At 36.2% G+C, this 16,851-nt stretch overlaps 1 protein-coding gene across 1 annotated transcript; it reads left to right on the plus strand.

Moving 5' to 3' along the window:
- The first annotated feature begins 10,871 nt into the window (after nt 1–10,871).
- Nucleotides 10,872–13,980, plus strand: LOC139858815 (uncharacterized). The gene is made up of 5 exons (XM_071847657.1): nt 10,872–11,162; nt 11,866–12,096; nt 12,618–12,698; nt 12,999–13,128; nt 13,284–13,980. Exons 1-5 carry the CDS (start codon nt 10,894–10,896, stop codon nt 13,830–13,832), a joined length of 1,260 nt encoding a protein of 419 aa, XP_071703758.1. The 5' UTR covers nt 10,872–10,893; the 3' UTR covers nt 13,833–13,980.
- The last annotated feature ends 2,871 nt before the right edge of the window (nt 13,981–16,851 follow it).

Consider the following 16,851-nt stretch of genomic DNA (forward strand, 5'->3'; position numbering starts at 1 on the left):
TAAAATATTACGACGGAGTGCTGTCCGAGTGATTTCGAAGTTGTTTTTTCGAGTGGGATAAGATTAAGGAAATTATGGGTTATAGCTATAGAGGTGATTGAGTATGGTTCATGGGTATGCTCGTGAGGTCAATATAGTGTTTATCATCTCCGTTGCGTTTACGTACCTTTTCTGCAATATTGAATCTCAATATTGATATGTGAGTACTCATAATTTAATTTTTACATACTAATAGTGTATCCCTGACTAGTGCTCGAGTATATAGGATTATGCACGCTTGTACTTTTGATATTGCCATTAGATAGGTTATGTTGATTCCCGAATTAGTTACATATACGATTGAGATAAGGTATAAGATATGCATGTCGTTGGAAAGCTAGCGAAAAATAGTTGAATTTTGGTTTAAGAATCACTTGAATCCAAGTAATGGTTAGAAAGTTATGAAAGAAACAAATTGCATAATTAATTTCGTAATTAAAATTGCTGATGATAATTAGTGAACTAATTTTCTGGGTTATAAAAAGTGATTATTTGGATTCTACTCGTCGAGTAGATGAATTTTCATATAAAGCACGTCTCGTTTCGTTGAACGGTTGTCAAGTTATGGACAAAAGAAGTTTTGTAAATTTTGATGAAATGTCGAAACGGGAACTGAAATTTTCGCTGATCTGCGTTGTTTCATATATAAAAAAAATACCACTGAATTCTTTGCTGTAAGGTCTAATAAACAACTCTAGCCGTTTGTCAATTCGAGTCTCGACGATTTTTCTAAAAATCATCAAAGTTGACAGTTTGGTCACATTTTAAAATTCTAAAAATAGCTGAAACTTTTTTATTTAAAAATGTTAGTTTTGTATCAGTTGTCATGGTCGGCCTGATATGTGTTTACTCTTGCCAAAAATCATGTTATATCTTTGTGGTAACGAGAATTTGCAGGCTTTGACCGTTTGTCAATACGAGTTTTGAGGAATTTTCTAAAAATCTCCAAAGTAGGCTACTCGGTCACTTTTGTAAATTTATTAAAGCTGAAAAATTAACTTTGAAACGCCGAAAACGCGTTGGCAACTACGAGTTGTCTAGGTTTAGTTTACTTCTGTAATATTTATGCTTAATTTTTTTGGTAATGTGTAACTTTTATCTTTGGCCGTTTATCAATAGGAGTTTCGATAATTTTTCTAAAAATAGCTGAAGTGGCCCGTTTAGTCATGTTTGACCGAAAATCATTTTTGTATAAGTTATTATATATTTGCATGCGACCTCATTTTTACTTTGACCTTTGACTTTTGACTTTAACCTTTGACTTTTGACTTTGAACTTTGACTTTTCCTGTTAACTTTTCAGTTAACTTTTTGTGTTGATTTTCTCTAAAAAAAAAAAAAAAAAACCTAAAATACTATTTTATGATTATGAAACCATTTGTGTTACGTTGTTTCACACGTTACCTTTTACTGGAATCTTAATTGAGCATGAGTAATATAACATGTTACTATACTGTAGAGTTAGACTCGAGCTATAGGATAGGATTACACTATGACCTGACCTAAATTGCTATACAAATATTGACCAACATATAAATATATATAATTAATATAGGTTCGTGAATCCGAGGCCAACCTTGCACTTGTTCAATGACGTTATATGTATTTTTACTACGAAATACAGTATGGTGAGTTTCATTATTCCCTTTTTATATATATTTTTGGGCTGAGAATACATGCAATGTTTTAATAACTATTTTACAATATTTATATGCGTGAGTTTCATTTGATCCCTTTTACTCTTTACATTTTTGGGCTGAGAATACATGCAAATGCTTTATTAACTGTTTTACAATATTTATATGCGTGAGTTTCATTTGCCTTTTTACCCTTTATATTTTTGGGACTGAGAATACATGCGCTTTTATAAATGTTTGACGAAATAGACACAAGTAATTGAAACTACATTCTATGGTTGAATTATCAAAATCGAATATGCCCCTTTTTATTAAAGTCTGGTAATCTAAGAATTAGGGAACAGACACCCTAATTGACGCGAATCCTAAAGATTGATCTATCGGGCCTAACAAACCCCATCCAAAGTACCGGATGCTTTAGTACTTCGAAATTTATATCATGTCCGAAGGAGGATCCCGGAATGATAGGGGATATTCTTATATGCATATTGTTAATGTCGGTTACCAGGTGTTCACCATATGAATGATTATTTTTGTCTCTATGCATGGGACGTATATTTATGAGAACTGGAAATGAAATTCTTGTAGTCTATTAAAATGAAGGAAATAAATGATTATGATAAACTAATGAACTCACCAACCTTTTGGTTGACACTTTAAAGCATGTTTACTCTCAGGTGTTAAAGAAATCTTCCGCTGTGCATTTGTTCATTTTAAAGATATTACTTGGAGTCTTTCATAGCATATTTCGAAGAACGTTGCATTCGAGTCATTGAGTTCATCAAAGATTATTATTAAATCAATTTATAGTTGGATAGTGGATATTATGAAATGGTATGCATGCCTGTCAATTTTCGATGTAAAGAAAGATTGTCTTTTAAAAACGAATGCAATGTTTGTAAAATGTATCATATAGAGGTCAAATACCTCGTAATGTAATCAACTATTGTGAATCGTTTATAATGTATATGAACGGGTCCTTTCAGCTGAGTAGGCTCTTCAAACAGTAGCACTTCATCTTCTTGATCAGAAGATGAAGAAGGAGTAGTTTCATCAAATGTAACATTAATGTATTCTTCAAAACAACCCCTTCTCTTGTTGAAAACCCTGTATGCCTTTGACATGTTGGAATATCCTAAGAATATACCTTCATCAGCCTTGGCATCAAATTTGCCCAGCTAATCCCTATTATTGAGAATGTAACAGGGACTGCCAAATACATGAAGAAATAAAATTGAGGGTCTTCTACCTTTGAGAACTTCATAAGCAGTTTTCTGATGTCTTTTCACTATAAGAGATCTATTCTGGGTAAAACAAGCAGTATTCACAGCTTCTGCCCAATATAAATTTTTCAATCCAGACTCAGCTAACATAGATCTTGCTGCTTCAATGAGAGTTCTGTTTCTTCTTTCTGCAACACCATTTTGCTGAGGTGTTCTCACAGCAGAAAAGTTTTGTGAAATACCTTTATCAGCACAAAATTCTTCTAAAGTTGCATTTCTGAATTCTGTACCATGATCACTTCTTAGCTGTTTCACCAGCTGCCCATTCAAAAGCTCCATTCGTTTGATAAAATTGATAATTTCATCAGCAGCTTCACTCTTTTGCTTCAAAAAGAATACCCAGGTGTATCTGGAATATTCATCAACAATAACCAGTGTATACTTCTTCCCACTACAGCTGGCCACATTAACAGGACCAAAAAGATCCATATGAAGTAAATGAAATGGTTTCTCAACAGATGAGATTTGCTTTGATTTGAATGAGGCATGGTGATGTTTTCCTTTTTCACAACCAGGACACAGTCTGTCCTTTACATAAGACATGGTGGGTAGCCCAGACACCAAACTTCTACTGGATAATTTTTGAATATCTTTAAAGTTGAGATGTGAGAGTCTCTTGTGCCATAACCATTTCAGGTTGTCTGCTGCCTTCGAATAGAAACAAGTATCAGTTGTTGTGACAGCTGTGTTCATGTCAATTTGATACATGTTTTCATGACGTTTTGCAGTCAGCAGTGGCTTCCCTGTCTTATCAAAAATAGTGCCAATTTTCTTTCTGAATTGGACTATCTTGTTCTTGCTTGTCAGTTGGCTTATGCTGAGTAAATTATGTTTAAGCCCAACTACATATGCAACATTTGAGAATGTGACATTCCCATTAGTCAAAGTACCAAAACCCTTTGTGTAACCCAACGAATTATCTCCATACGAAACAACTGGACCATCCTTTTCTTGATAGTCCATTAGCAGGGACTTACATCTGGTCATATGTCTAGAACATCCACTATCGAGATACCAGATTTGCTTGTTTTGAATGCCCTGCACAGTAGCTAAGAGATTAGTTCTTTTTGGGAACCCATCCAAGGATGGGTTCTGGAAGGGTCATCTTTGATGATCTCTTCCTGTCTGCTGGTTTGCTTGAAGAAGCATCAGCAGACGGGGTTGGGGTAAAAGGACACCTGTTGGCTAAGTGAAACTTGCTGCCACATTTGTAGCATTTTCTCACATTTGGTATCGGTGATGGGTCATACACATTGTAAAGGGGATCGGGGCGATGTTTGGTAACTGCCTCAATAAGCTGGTCAAGCTTGACTGTCATAATCTCAGTGATAGACAGCTCTTCATTCGAGTCCACTTTTGCTTTTTCCTTAAGGGCAGCTTTCTTCTTGGAACCAGTACCATAGTCATGACGAACTGCTTTGCCTTTATCATTTGACGAGCCAGTGTGGGAAGTTACTGGCTTGTCAACTGAAGCTGATGAACTAGAGGATGTTTTTCCTGCTGCCTTGGACTTGCCAGTATTACGTTTGACTGGCTTGTCTGCAGCTACTGGTTGACCAGTAAGTTTGTCATCAGCTGGCACAGCACAATTGGAACTCGAACACGAAGGGGAATCAGTAGATTTAACTTTTCTAAGATTATTTTTAGTGATTTCCTTTTTTATACGTCTTTCTTTTGGAGTCATGTAGTAGATGCTTGAGGGGTCAGTAGTCTCATCAATTGAGGTACTGGCTTCTCTTGCTCTAACCTCATCCTCCAAAATCTCTTTCATGGCAGGTGGTGGGGACACAGTAGCAGGTCTAACAAATTTATTCGTCAACACCTTTTTACCTTTAACTATCTTGGCAAAAGTATTTGGCAAGACAGCTTCAGGATCTGTTTCAAGAATTGGGTCCATGAAAGTAACCTCTGCAATAGCAGCAGCAGCAGCAGCATAGTCACCAGCAAAGAAAGCTTCAACTTGGGCAGGCACCTGCTCGTTAACACACTTTGCTGTGCGTTGAGCTGATGTACACCATGAAGCGACAACCTTTTTAAGATTATCCAGCTGGTTCTTGACTTCTGCTGCCTCAACGTGAAGAGACTTTAAAGCAAAATTTTGTTTTTCGAGTTTTGAAATATCATCTTTCAAGATTTTAATTTCATCATTTTTGCATTTAAGTTTCTCATTTAAAGATTTGTTGTCTGATATCAAAACTTCTTCACGTTTGCTGCCTCTAAATAAGTCAACTCTTAGGTAGTCAAACATTTCGGCCTTTTCATCATCAGTATAAGTTCGAAAATTATCAACCTTATACATCAATTCAGTTTTCCATTGAGGAGAATCTCTTTTCTGATCAGTTTCCCTCATATCAGCCAAAAACTTGCTACCACTATCATCCTCATCAGACTCCTTGACCTCCTTGGCCATTAAACACAACTTCTTTTCTTGAGCATAACCAGCACCATCATCATCAGTATCACTATCAGAGGAAGACGGTGAGCTGGTTCCATCCCAATCATGATGCTTAGCAACTAGAACCTTTTCTGGCTTTTTACCCTTCTTATCAGTCTTAGCACTTTCCTTCATCTGAGCTTTCATAGCTTTGTACTTGTTCTTGTACTTATCAGCTTTAGAGAAAGAGTTAGCATGTGAAGTTGGAGGTTTCCTGGACATGCACTCAGCTGCAAAATGTCCAACCTTCCCACAATTATAACACTCAGATTTAGGACCTTTGACTGATTTGCTGCTAAACCTAGCACTTGGTTTCTTACTCCCTTTGTATGACTTGCTGGTTCTATTACGATTGAACCTTTTGAACTGCCTAGCCAGCAAGGCCATACCTTCAGCAAACCCTTCTACATCACTTTCATCATCACTGCTTTCTTCAGACCCAGTACCACTATCCACATCACTCTCAGCTGTCTCTTCTTCTGCCAGCAGCTTTTAAACCAGTAAAGCCTTTTGAGCTTTCTTTTTAGCATTAGCAATAAGAGCAGTATCATCAGTTTTAGATGATTTTGAAGTGGTGGGGGCAGACCTAAAGTTTTCTTTCAAGTTAAGTTCAAATTTAGCTTCTGCCTTCTCATGGTTCCATAAGGAGCTATAGAGAGAAGACATGTTAAAGTTCTTTAAGGTCTGAGTGGTTCTTAATGGGTCAGTTACAGGTTTCCATTTAGCAGGCAGTGAGTCAATGAATTTGTTTACTTGTTCAAATTCTCCGTGACATTCAAGGTATTCAGGTCAGCAATTAGGGAATTAAACCTAATGAAGGTTTGCTTAAGGGTTTCATTCTTGTAGGCAAAGAACATTTCATATTCTCTTTTCAAAGCTATCATTCTGTTCTGTCTTACCTCACCCATACCCTCATAGGTAACGTCTAAATAGTCTAACATAAGCTTAGCATTTTCTTTTCCCTTAATCAGTTTGAACAATGTGTTAGGTAAAGTTATAGCTAACAAGGTTCTGATCTTAGGGTCAAGTCCAACACGACGTTTATCCTCAGCATCCCATCTAGAAGGAGTGAGAATAATCTCTCTGCCAGGAACAGCAGGAGTGTCAGCAGTCGCTGGTACACTGCCAATAGTCTCAGTAGGAACGAATGGACCATTTGTGGCAATATCAGGCATGAGTGGGTCAATAGACTCAAGGTGAAGCATGAATCTTGCCTTCCAAGTTTCATACTCTTCTTCATCAAATTTGGGTGGTCTATTGGATGAGCCATTTTCAAGGTAAGCTGAATTGGAATATGCAGCCATGAGAGAATTCAGATCTAAGATATTAATTATCAAGACTGATGCTCTGATACCAGTTGTTGGTCCCTTAATAACAACAGGAGTATTGTATGGGGGGGGGGTGAATACAATTACTTTTCAATTAACTAAACAGTTAAACTCGATTATGTATTCAAGCATGCAAATTAGATAGAGTCGCAGGTAATTTTCAACGGTTATTCTTTATTGATTGAATCACAAAGAATTACAACTATCCTTGGCGGAATGATAGTTGGTTGATACAGATTACCTAGATTATAGCTAAGAGGTAAACTAAAAGCTATTACATGTTTAGGACTATAAATAATGAAACCCACACCACTAGTTGATACAACAGTGAATACAACAATATATAGTAGTCCTATTGTCCGTGTAATTAATCTATTGTCAACTAGTACATAGGATGCCTTGTACTTGTGGGGACAATTATGTCAGAAGGCGTGCTCTCCTTTTTTCCTCTTAGGTAGCTATTTGCAGGAACACACCAATTCGGTTTGGCACTACCATTTGATTTAAACAAATGGAATGTTGTGTTCCCTAGGTATGAATAAAGTATAACACATTTCTGCACATGCGTTCCACTTCTGCATTCCCACGTGGTCTTGTAAGGTCACTTGTCAGCCGCCGACTCCTGTCCTTTTCTGTTCAACTTTGTCTTCGACTTCTGTTGAATAGTGCGTTGATGTAGACCACTCTAGGAAACTACCATGCTTGTAATGGAGCATGGCTGTCTTGTGTTGTATGCTGCTATCCAGATCTACTGGTTCTTCATATGCTGAGTCACTTGATATTCTTAATTAGCTGAGTACTCATCCTGTGCTGATTCGAAGAATACATTCTACCTTGTGCTGGTAGATCAGCCAGCATACTACACACTCGACACAGCTATATTAGCTGACTGTACGTAAACAACATAAACAAACTTGTGCTGGCTGCACATAACATTTTAGTGTAAATAAATTACAGTTTTGTCATAATTAAATCCTTAACTATTTTGGGGACTCAACAACCACATTCTAAGTAACGAGTAGTATTGTCGCGGTGTTCAAGACACTACTCATTGTTTTGATTGACATGTGGAATCGTCGCGGTGTTCAAGACGCCACATTGTCATGGGGGTGAGTTAGTCGCGTTGCTCAAGACATCACCCGGGGGATTAGTGATTACGCGGTGTTTAAGTAACACTGATGGATGTTATGAACTCCGACGGTCTTTTACGAGTACCGTTCCCTTGTACGATTGGTTAACCATGGTTGTGTGAATTCGTATCTAGCATAATTAAATTGTGAACTATATGCTATTGTTATTGTTAGCTTCTTGTGAATTGTGGATAGTAGTTTATGCATGATGTTTGCATAGTTATCGAATTGCTAGTTTGTATGTGGTATGGTAAGTGATTGCAAGTAAGTAGGTTATATATGAACATGTATAATTATTGCATTCACTAAGCGTTAGCTTACCCCTCTCGTTGTTTATCTTTTTAGATGCAGGTGCGGATAAGGGGAAAGGGGTTGTTGGGCACTAGGTGTCCTTTGATGATGTTTCGTTGGAGCTTTTGGAAGCTGGCCTAACGATTTGGATAGTTTAGTCCCAAACCATGCTCGAAGTGTCGTTTGGATTATAAACTATCATTTGTAGTGGGTCGAACTTGTATTAAACTTAATTATTGGCCTTCGTGCCTTGTAAACATTTAAATTGTGGTACGTTTTAAATGGAACTTGTGGAATGGTTTACATATTTTATTGGCGCGTAAATGTGTATTATTTTTAAAAAAAAAATTTATCGTATGGAATATGGGTTGGGTTGTTTCACATAGGAGTCAAAGGAATGTAAAAAGTTGGAGACCAAATCATCTTTGACCCTCATTGATTAGAAAAGATGTCTGATGAAGATCTTCGTATTAGTCTGAATGGACTTAAGAAAATACTAAAAATAAAAAAGAAAGGCTGAGAAGAGAAAAAAAAATAAAATGATAGTTTGTATCCGTTTGTTTGTATATGTTTGTATGTTGTATATTACGGAGTAATATGTTTTTATGTTGTATATTAATATGTTTGTATGTCGTTTGTTTGTGACCATTTGTGTTAATTGTTATTGATACATTTTATAAAAAGAAGTTGTTAAAAAAAACTTTCACCAATAAAAAATAACATTACACTAATACAGATAAACTAAATGAAATTACATAAAATAAACTAAATAAAATTACATAACATAAATTAAATACAGTTACTGAAATTTAGACTAATAGTTAATAAAATATTCAATTTGAAAAATTATCAGAATCTGAATCATCATGCATCTTGTTAATAATATATTCACCTATACATATGAGATACAATATAAATAAATCTTTAACCCGTTATATTTTTAATTTATTTTATATTACTCAATCTTCGTCGTCGTGCACAAAAAAAAAAAAACTTGCTTTGTTGTCTTTAAAAGTGTCTCATTTTAAATAAACACAAATATTCGAGTGCTCCCAATCATTTTTTTAAAGACTCGATCAATTGCCTTGAATCAAACTCACCAAAATCAAAATCGTCAAATGATTCTTTCGACCCACGAACGTATGACTTCCAGTCATCAGTAAAATCACCACAGTAAAACCCGTCAATTGAAACGATGCATAAAGCCGAGAAAACAAGTGCGAATTTGTGTGTAAAAAAGAGATAATAGTGAAGTTTGTCGACATCTGAGAGAGTTTTGCACTCTTTTTGAATGTAAAAAACCGGACCTTGAAAATCTTAAATGTCTGGAAAATCTAATCCTCAACGCCTTATCATATCTTATCCACGGATCTTGCAACATATTGCACGCACAGTCCGTGATGCGTGGTGTGTGGTGCGCCTTATTTTAAATGAGTTGTGTGGTTCGGAGTTCAATAAAAACATTAACAATGACACATTAACACATAGTATTCTAAGGTAAACATTGTTTTAGAACACAAATAAAATACAAAGGTGATCTTAAGGTACAAGTTTATCTCCAAGAATGCGAGGAGGTACAATGTACTGGGTATCCGTGCAACGACCCTCGATCTCAATGTATATAAACAAATTAGATAGTTGAAGGCCATATTGAAGAGGGTTGTTGTTATCATGAAGAGCTTCATTCATGCGCTTAGCCATGATAAAGGCTATGTTGATGTGCTTGTGCTCAAGTAAGCACCAAAATACTGCGATTTCAGTAGCTGACATGTTGCCATCCTCAAGCGATCTTCTAAGTCTGTTGCTCTGAATGATGGAATTGATAGGCCAAAGTGTTAAAGCTATCATTTGGTCATGAAGAGTTGTTTGACGGAGGGAACCAAAGGTATGTTGAGGACGCAAGATCTTATTTATCAATTCTTGACAAAGAAATTCTTCAGGAAGTGCGTTAATTATTCGTTGAATAGTATAAAAGTGGTTCCCATAAATAGAACACCAAGGGATCTGCCCAATACCTCTAGCGTCCAATGATAGGTCTTTTTAAAAAAATAAAAGGTTACGGTGTTGTCATCATTGAACTTATAAACAGCATAAAGTTCTTGTATGAGTGATGGGTAATTGTCTCAATAAATCATTAGAAAGGGTAACATTCTATCCTAATGAATTTCTCTTTGACCCTGAGAAGCTCATAGATATTTACATCTCTTCTATCGAATATCCTTCTAGAGTTCATTGTTGCTATAGTTTTGTTAAAGAATGTTTAGTGAAGAAGAAGGTTGTTGATGAATGACTAAGTTGGTGCATTGTGTTGCTTGGTGCATTGTATCAATTATGCTAGAAATAGCCTGTGTCGTTGAAAAGCTCGTTATCAGGCACCACACAACGACTAACACGCATCATACTTGATGCGTGATACATGATCAAAGAGCATTTTTACAATTACGATTTTTTACTAGTACTATTGTTAAACACTTTCCAATATGAAACATTTTTAACAAATCGCCAGAAAATTCTATTCACAGGCCCAATATTTGCCGTCAAAAGCCCAAATGTTACAACACAATTCTTTTCATATACGCCCATTGTCACACATAACGAGGTCTCATTCGTACCCACCTACCCACCCCAACACCATTTTCGATTTCCACCATAAATATATATAAAAAATAAAGAAATCCGACCGTTAGAAGAGGCTATATACTCCCATAGATTACAACCATTGTCACACAGCCAAAAGCTTCAACATCAAAAAATGGTGACTGTGGGCGATACAGTTACTCCGATGACTGTAAACCCTAACGACCAACAAATGAACTTAAACGATTCTTCTGATTATGAAAAATGCAGACAACAAAGAATCAAAGAAAACCTTGAGAGGATGCAAAAGCTTGGCATTTATGATCTGTCACTTAAAATGAAATCGGTTAAACCTAATACCAACAGAAGGAACTTTAAACCCATAAACCCTAATTTGAACAAAACCCCTTTGCCTTCACCTGGCCCCACTCGCCGATCATCCAGGTTTTTCTTTTTTTAATAAAGTTCTGTTTTTTATTTGCTTTTAGTGTTTATAGTTTTAATTTTTATGGGGGTTCGTTAATTTTTTTTTTTCCTTTTTAAAGTTTTGATTTTTATGCGTTTGCAGTGGTGAAAGTTTAGTGGGTTTAGTTCAATATTTGATTTTGTTTAGCTATGTTGATCAAATGTTGTGTGTTGGATTGAAGGGTTGCATACTTGCATGTGTTTATTGTGATGACAAATTTTAATAACCAGTTCTAGTGTTTAGTTGAGTAATTGATGTTGGGTGAAGGTTACAGAATACAGAGTAACCGGATCAACTCAGGGAGTAATTGGGGATAATGGGATGTTGACTAAATTTGACTTTGACCAATTTTGACCGACTAATCCCTACTTTGACTGCCGAATAATCCGATATAATCCCCGATTTATGGTGCCCGATTATTTGGATGTTAACTGAGTAATCCTCGTTAACCGAAGGTTGGCCGTTAAACTAGACTCATTAAGCTTTCCAATGATATAAGATACTGACTTAATTGGATGTATACATTATGTAGGGCTTATTTGAAAAGCTGATTTGATCATTATACTGTCAAAGAAACTTCTTACTGTAGTTTTTTTTTTTTTTTTTGTTTTTTTTTGTTTTTTTTTTTTTTTGAAAAGCAGCTTCTTACTGTAGTTAATTCAAGTTGACTTTGATTTATAGGTTGCAGAACACACCAACAGTTAGCTATACTGAGGTAGATGTGCCAAAGAAGGGTAAAGAACGTTGTGACCCGTTGATGATGGAGAACTCTAGGCCCGAGTTTTACACCGAAGAACACGAGAAGCTGTTGGGTGACGCAAAATCCGAGTGGACTCTGTTTGTTGATGGATATGGAAAAAATGGAAAGAGAATATATGATCAAGTTATAGGAAAGACGTGTCACCAATGCAGGTATCGGATACAAATTTTCATCATATCATATATTTCATTTTTGAATTATTTAATGGTTTGCATAAAAGCTATTGGCTTTCTAAAGAGAAGCATATCCTTATTCACTGTTGTAAAATTCGGCTGCGTCGGCCGACACGTCGGTGTGGGCACTATCCCGTCCCACTCGCCCCAAAACGCCTTAAAGTCGGTCGGGTCAAAGTCGGTGTAAGTCGGCCGAGTCTGGTCCGATTCGGTCATAGTCAAAGTTTGGTAAAAAAAATGTACGTTTTTCAAAATTAGGTTTTCTATGCCATATATGATATATCTATGTTTGAAATATATATGTCAAAGTTAGGTCAACGCCCGACTCGTCCCCGTCTCGACCGACTTTTCCCTCCAAGGTCCCGACCGACTCATCCCTTTAAGGTTCGGACCGACTCAGCCCCGACTCATGACTTTTACAACTTTGTTCTTATTACTGATTTATTTTTTTTTATTTTTTTTGCACCAAAGATGGTTAACTTTAGTTGAACTTATTGCAGGCAGAAAACCCTCGGACATCGCACACACTGCAGATGCAATCTGGTTCAAGGCCAATTCTGTGGAGATTGTTTGTATATGAGGTATGCAATTTTGTGTCAATTTTAATAAATTCAATTAATTAATTAATTACCGATGATAGAGTCAGGTGCCAGTAGTTGCAGTCATAATATCACTGCAACAACTAAAATTTTGCAAGTGTTGTGGTTAAAAGAGATGGTAAAAATGTCCTAGTATAGAACCAGAATTATAATTGTAATCAAGTTGTACATTTCATATTTATAAAATTATCCTCAAGCTTTATATCAATGCATCATTGTATTAGTAGAAAATAAAAAAAAATAAAAATAATATTCTGATGAATTTAGTATGTATAAATACAGATACGGGGAGAATGTACTTGAAGCAATGAAAAATCCGAATTGGATATGTCCAGTCTGTCGTGGAATTTGTAATTGCAGCTTGTGTCGCCAAGCTAAAGGCTGGGCTCCAACTGGTGTTATGTATAGGAAGGTTTGTTATTATTTTTACTTTATTAGTCTATAAAACATAATTTTCAAAAGTCTGTTAGTGATTCGTTGACGCTTTTGCTATTAATTGGAACTTATATATAATCTGTACATTTTGTGACCTGATTTATGTTCGATTGTTTTCCATTGTTATACTAGATCTCAAGTCTCGGGTACAAGTCAGTTGCACATTATCTCATTCAAACCCGTCGAGCTGATCCTGTTGCAGAGAATAATGAGAAGAACGAATTACCAGTTTGTGCTAAACGGTCACTACCCTTTTCAGGTGACGACGATGTTGCAAGAAATGAAAATATCGGGGAGTCAAAACACACGAATTCGGAAGCAGGGATTGAAACTGAAGATGGTATTGAAACAAAAGAAATGGTTACGGATGAAAAAACAACAGAATTCGAGTCATCGTATGAACCAGTAGTCAACGATGTCAAGCTAGAAGGTGCTCAAGAATCAAAAAGCAAGAATCTTGAAACAGAAATTGATGAAGTTGTAAAGGAAAACAAGAACCAGGCTGGTGAATCTGAAGTCCAATTAGGAAATACAAACCTGGAATATAAAGTCAACAACATCGATGATGAGGTCAAAGCCGATGTTGCATTGGGCACCAAGTCAGGGTCACGAAAGAAACGCATTGTTCCGTTAGAGAACAGTATTGCTGGAAGACTCAGGTCTAGACGCAAATGCACTTGAAGATTTATTTCCTGTTTTATGTTTTTAGTGTTCCTGTTTATGTCGTTTTAGGAGGGACTATTCGCGCGATTAATTGAGATTGTTTTGCATCATTTTTTGTTATTTAGCCCTCTGTTGTAATCTTAACATATAACTTGGCATGGTTTTTCTGGGGAGAAAAAAGTTGGTTTAGTTTACTTCACATGATGTTCTGATTGCTTTTGAGAATTTTTCCTTCATCACCTGTCACAAATAATAATAAACTTTCAACATTGCATAACATCAATAACAAAACATGTTTAACATCAAAAGATTTTGATACATTACACTTGATCTTTTTCAAACTTTGGGGTACCTGTGATAATGAAAATGTGAAAGGTTAAGGGGACCGAATACGAAATTTAGTCGCTTGTACACATCATTATAATCAAGCTTGAGGATGAGTTCTCTATGATAAGTTTGGGTCCACATAACTTTTTGTAATCTTAACATATAACTTGGAGCTTTACAGACATGTTTTATCTCAGCAGAAATATGCAATAAACATTTTGATTCACGTTACTATAAATATAAATATTTAATATAATAGCCCCTCAGGGATTTTAGAATTTTTCTTATATAAATTTTTGAAATGATTTTGGCCCTCACACTAAAGTTGTCAAGATCCGTCTCTATTGATGCATATCATGCATTTGCTTTGTCGTACCCCTTCTAATACTGAGTTAAAACTTGATGCTTGTATAGAACCCCTGGCCCAACTCTATACCTAAGCCTTGTAGGTTCAAACATATACTACGTTACATCCATCGCACTCTTGTGTAAGAAATTTATTCAAACACCACAAGTGATTGAACACAATCACAATTCACAACCCGTGAATTTGAAGTTTGAATAATAAAGTTTACACAAACAAAATAAATGGTAAACCTTAAAGTACGTGGACAATGACCAAATTGTTACGAGCTAGGTTGAGTTGGCACATTTGCACTGAATTGTAAGTCAATTTCATCGCTCTCCTCTTAACCACTTTCACTTATTAGGTAATTAGTTTGATTTCTTTTTAATTGTTATCAACATTACATATTTAATCATTTAATTTGGTTCAATGGATAACACGCGTAACTTATTTTAGGTAAACTGTATAGTTGGTCATATTAGTTCAACTTCAATAAAAAGTTTTATGCTAGAACGTCACTTTTAAATAATTATTTTTTTTTGAAAGACAAGCAATTTTATAGATAAAAATAAAATACAACTAGCAAGAAGCTAGAAAAGGCACCCACGATAAGAACACACCTACAAAATACAAACTATCTAACCAACAAACACCACAAAAAACTAAACACGAAAAACCACGACAAATCAACTCAAATGACCCCAATAAAACAATCACATAACCCAAAACAAAATGAAACGTGAACACGAATGAGAGTTAGACTCATAGAGCCAATCACACAACACGTAGACCTTAAACCATAGCTTCTACGCTTCCGAGTCCGAGGATGAAACCGAATCGCAATCGTAATCGCGATCGTCATCGCAATCACAATCACAGTCACAATCGCAATTGCAATCGTCATCGTCCTCATCGGAGTTCTTCATTAAATCATCGATAATAATCCTTTCATACCAATTACGCTTTTCACGACATCTTTTGCGCTTCAATTGTTTTCTTCCGTGTACATACTTAATAAAATGATTGTTAATCAAAGGCCTAAATTTTCGCTTCTTATATCGAAAACGAACTACCGAGCTACATCCTTCTATTGAAACACCATTCATAAGTCTTGGGCCACTAGAAAATTCACTAGATATAGAACCATCATCTACTGGCCCATTATATATTACTCTAGGTTCTTTAGTAAGCCCATCAATAGAAACAAATGGTCCTTTAAGCTCATCGTTGGAACCTACAGTGTAATCACGTGATATATCTCTGACATTTAAATCATTATGTAGTTTTGTCTCCTTGAAAACTGGTTCACAATGCTCTTCATTTGTTTGAAATTCAAATGTACCGCCGTTTGTATTGAAAACATCACAATCACTTTTGACATTTGTATCACTTTTGACATTTGTATCGAGACCTTCACAATCATGTTTGAGATCCGAGTAGGTATAACCAGAATCAAACCTTCGAGATTCACGATCATCCTCAACCTTCAACTCCTCGACGGCACCCTTGGCCGGAACTTTTTCCGGCGAAATTGAAACTTGATTCTCGAGCACTAGAGGAACTTCATTCTCGAATTGACTACAATTAGATGTGCTTTTTAATGGATCACCAATGACATCGAAAGATTTCTCACAACCAAGGGTAGAACCATAGGTAGCCGAAATAGGGGTCGTGTGAACCGGTGTAGATACATGACCAGAGCTTTCCATCTCCTTCATTGAACTAGTAATATTTGAAGAACCATTACCCGTTACGATAGAAGCTTGCTCGTCCTCTTTAAACAATTTCCATTTGTGTTGTCGAAGGAAGAAACTAAACTCGAGTTTTTTATCGATTTCTGATGCGGGTATTTTAAACTCGAAAACTTTTCCGTCTATCTTCAATTCGATGAATTTAGCACTGTCATTAGTGATGTTTGAAGAACTGTAATCATGACTGTCACCCGAAAAACCACCATTTAATCCCGAAGTATGATGAACCCGAGTCCACGACGATACATGTTTGAAGTCCTTGCAAGAAGATGACTTTCTATCATGGGCTTTGTAAACTCGCAACCACCTTCCTTTGAGATGAATAGAGTTCAAAACCTTCACAAAACCATCGATGTCCTTTAATCCACTGTATCTAACGAACCCAAATCGTTGCCCGTTTGATAATCTTTTTCTAGCCAAGTATACATCCTCCACATCACCATAATGTTTGAACACATGCCATAGATCGCCAACTGACCAGAAGTTCGCGAAATTATGAAACATAAACGAAGTTATTTGACGCTCGCCGCATCCCGTTGAAAAAGACTTGGAAAACTGTTCTCGAACCCTGAACGAGACCCTCGATGTGTCGATGTTGTGCCCTCTTGCACTC

The sequence above is a fragment of the Rutidosis leptorrhynchoides genome, chromosome 7, assembly GCF_046630445.1.
Source record: "Rutidosis leptorrhynchoides isolate AG116_Rl617_1_P2 chromosome 7, CSIRO_AGI_Rlap_v1, whole genome shotgun sequence".
Lineage (NCBI taxonomy): Eukaryota > Viridiplantae > Streptophyta > Magnoliopsida > Asterales > Asteraceae > Rutidosis > Rutidosis leptorrhynchoides.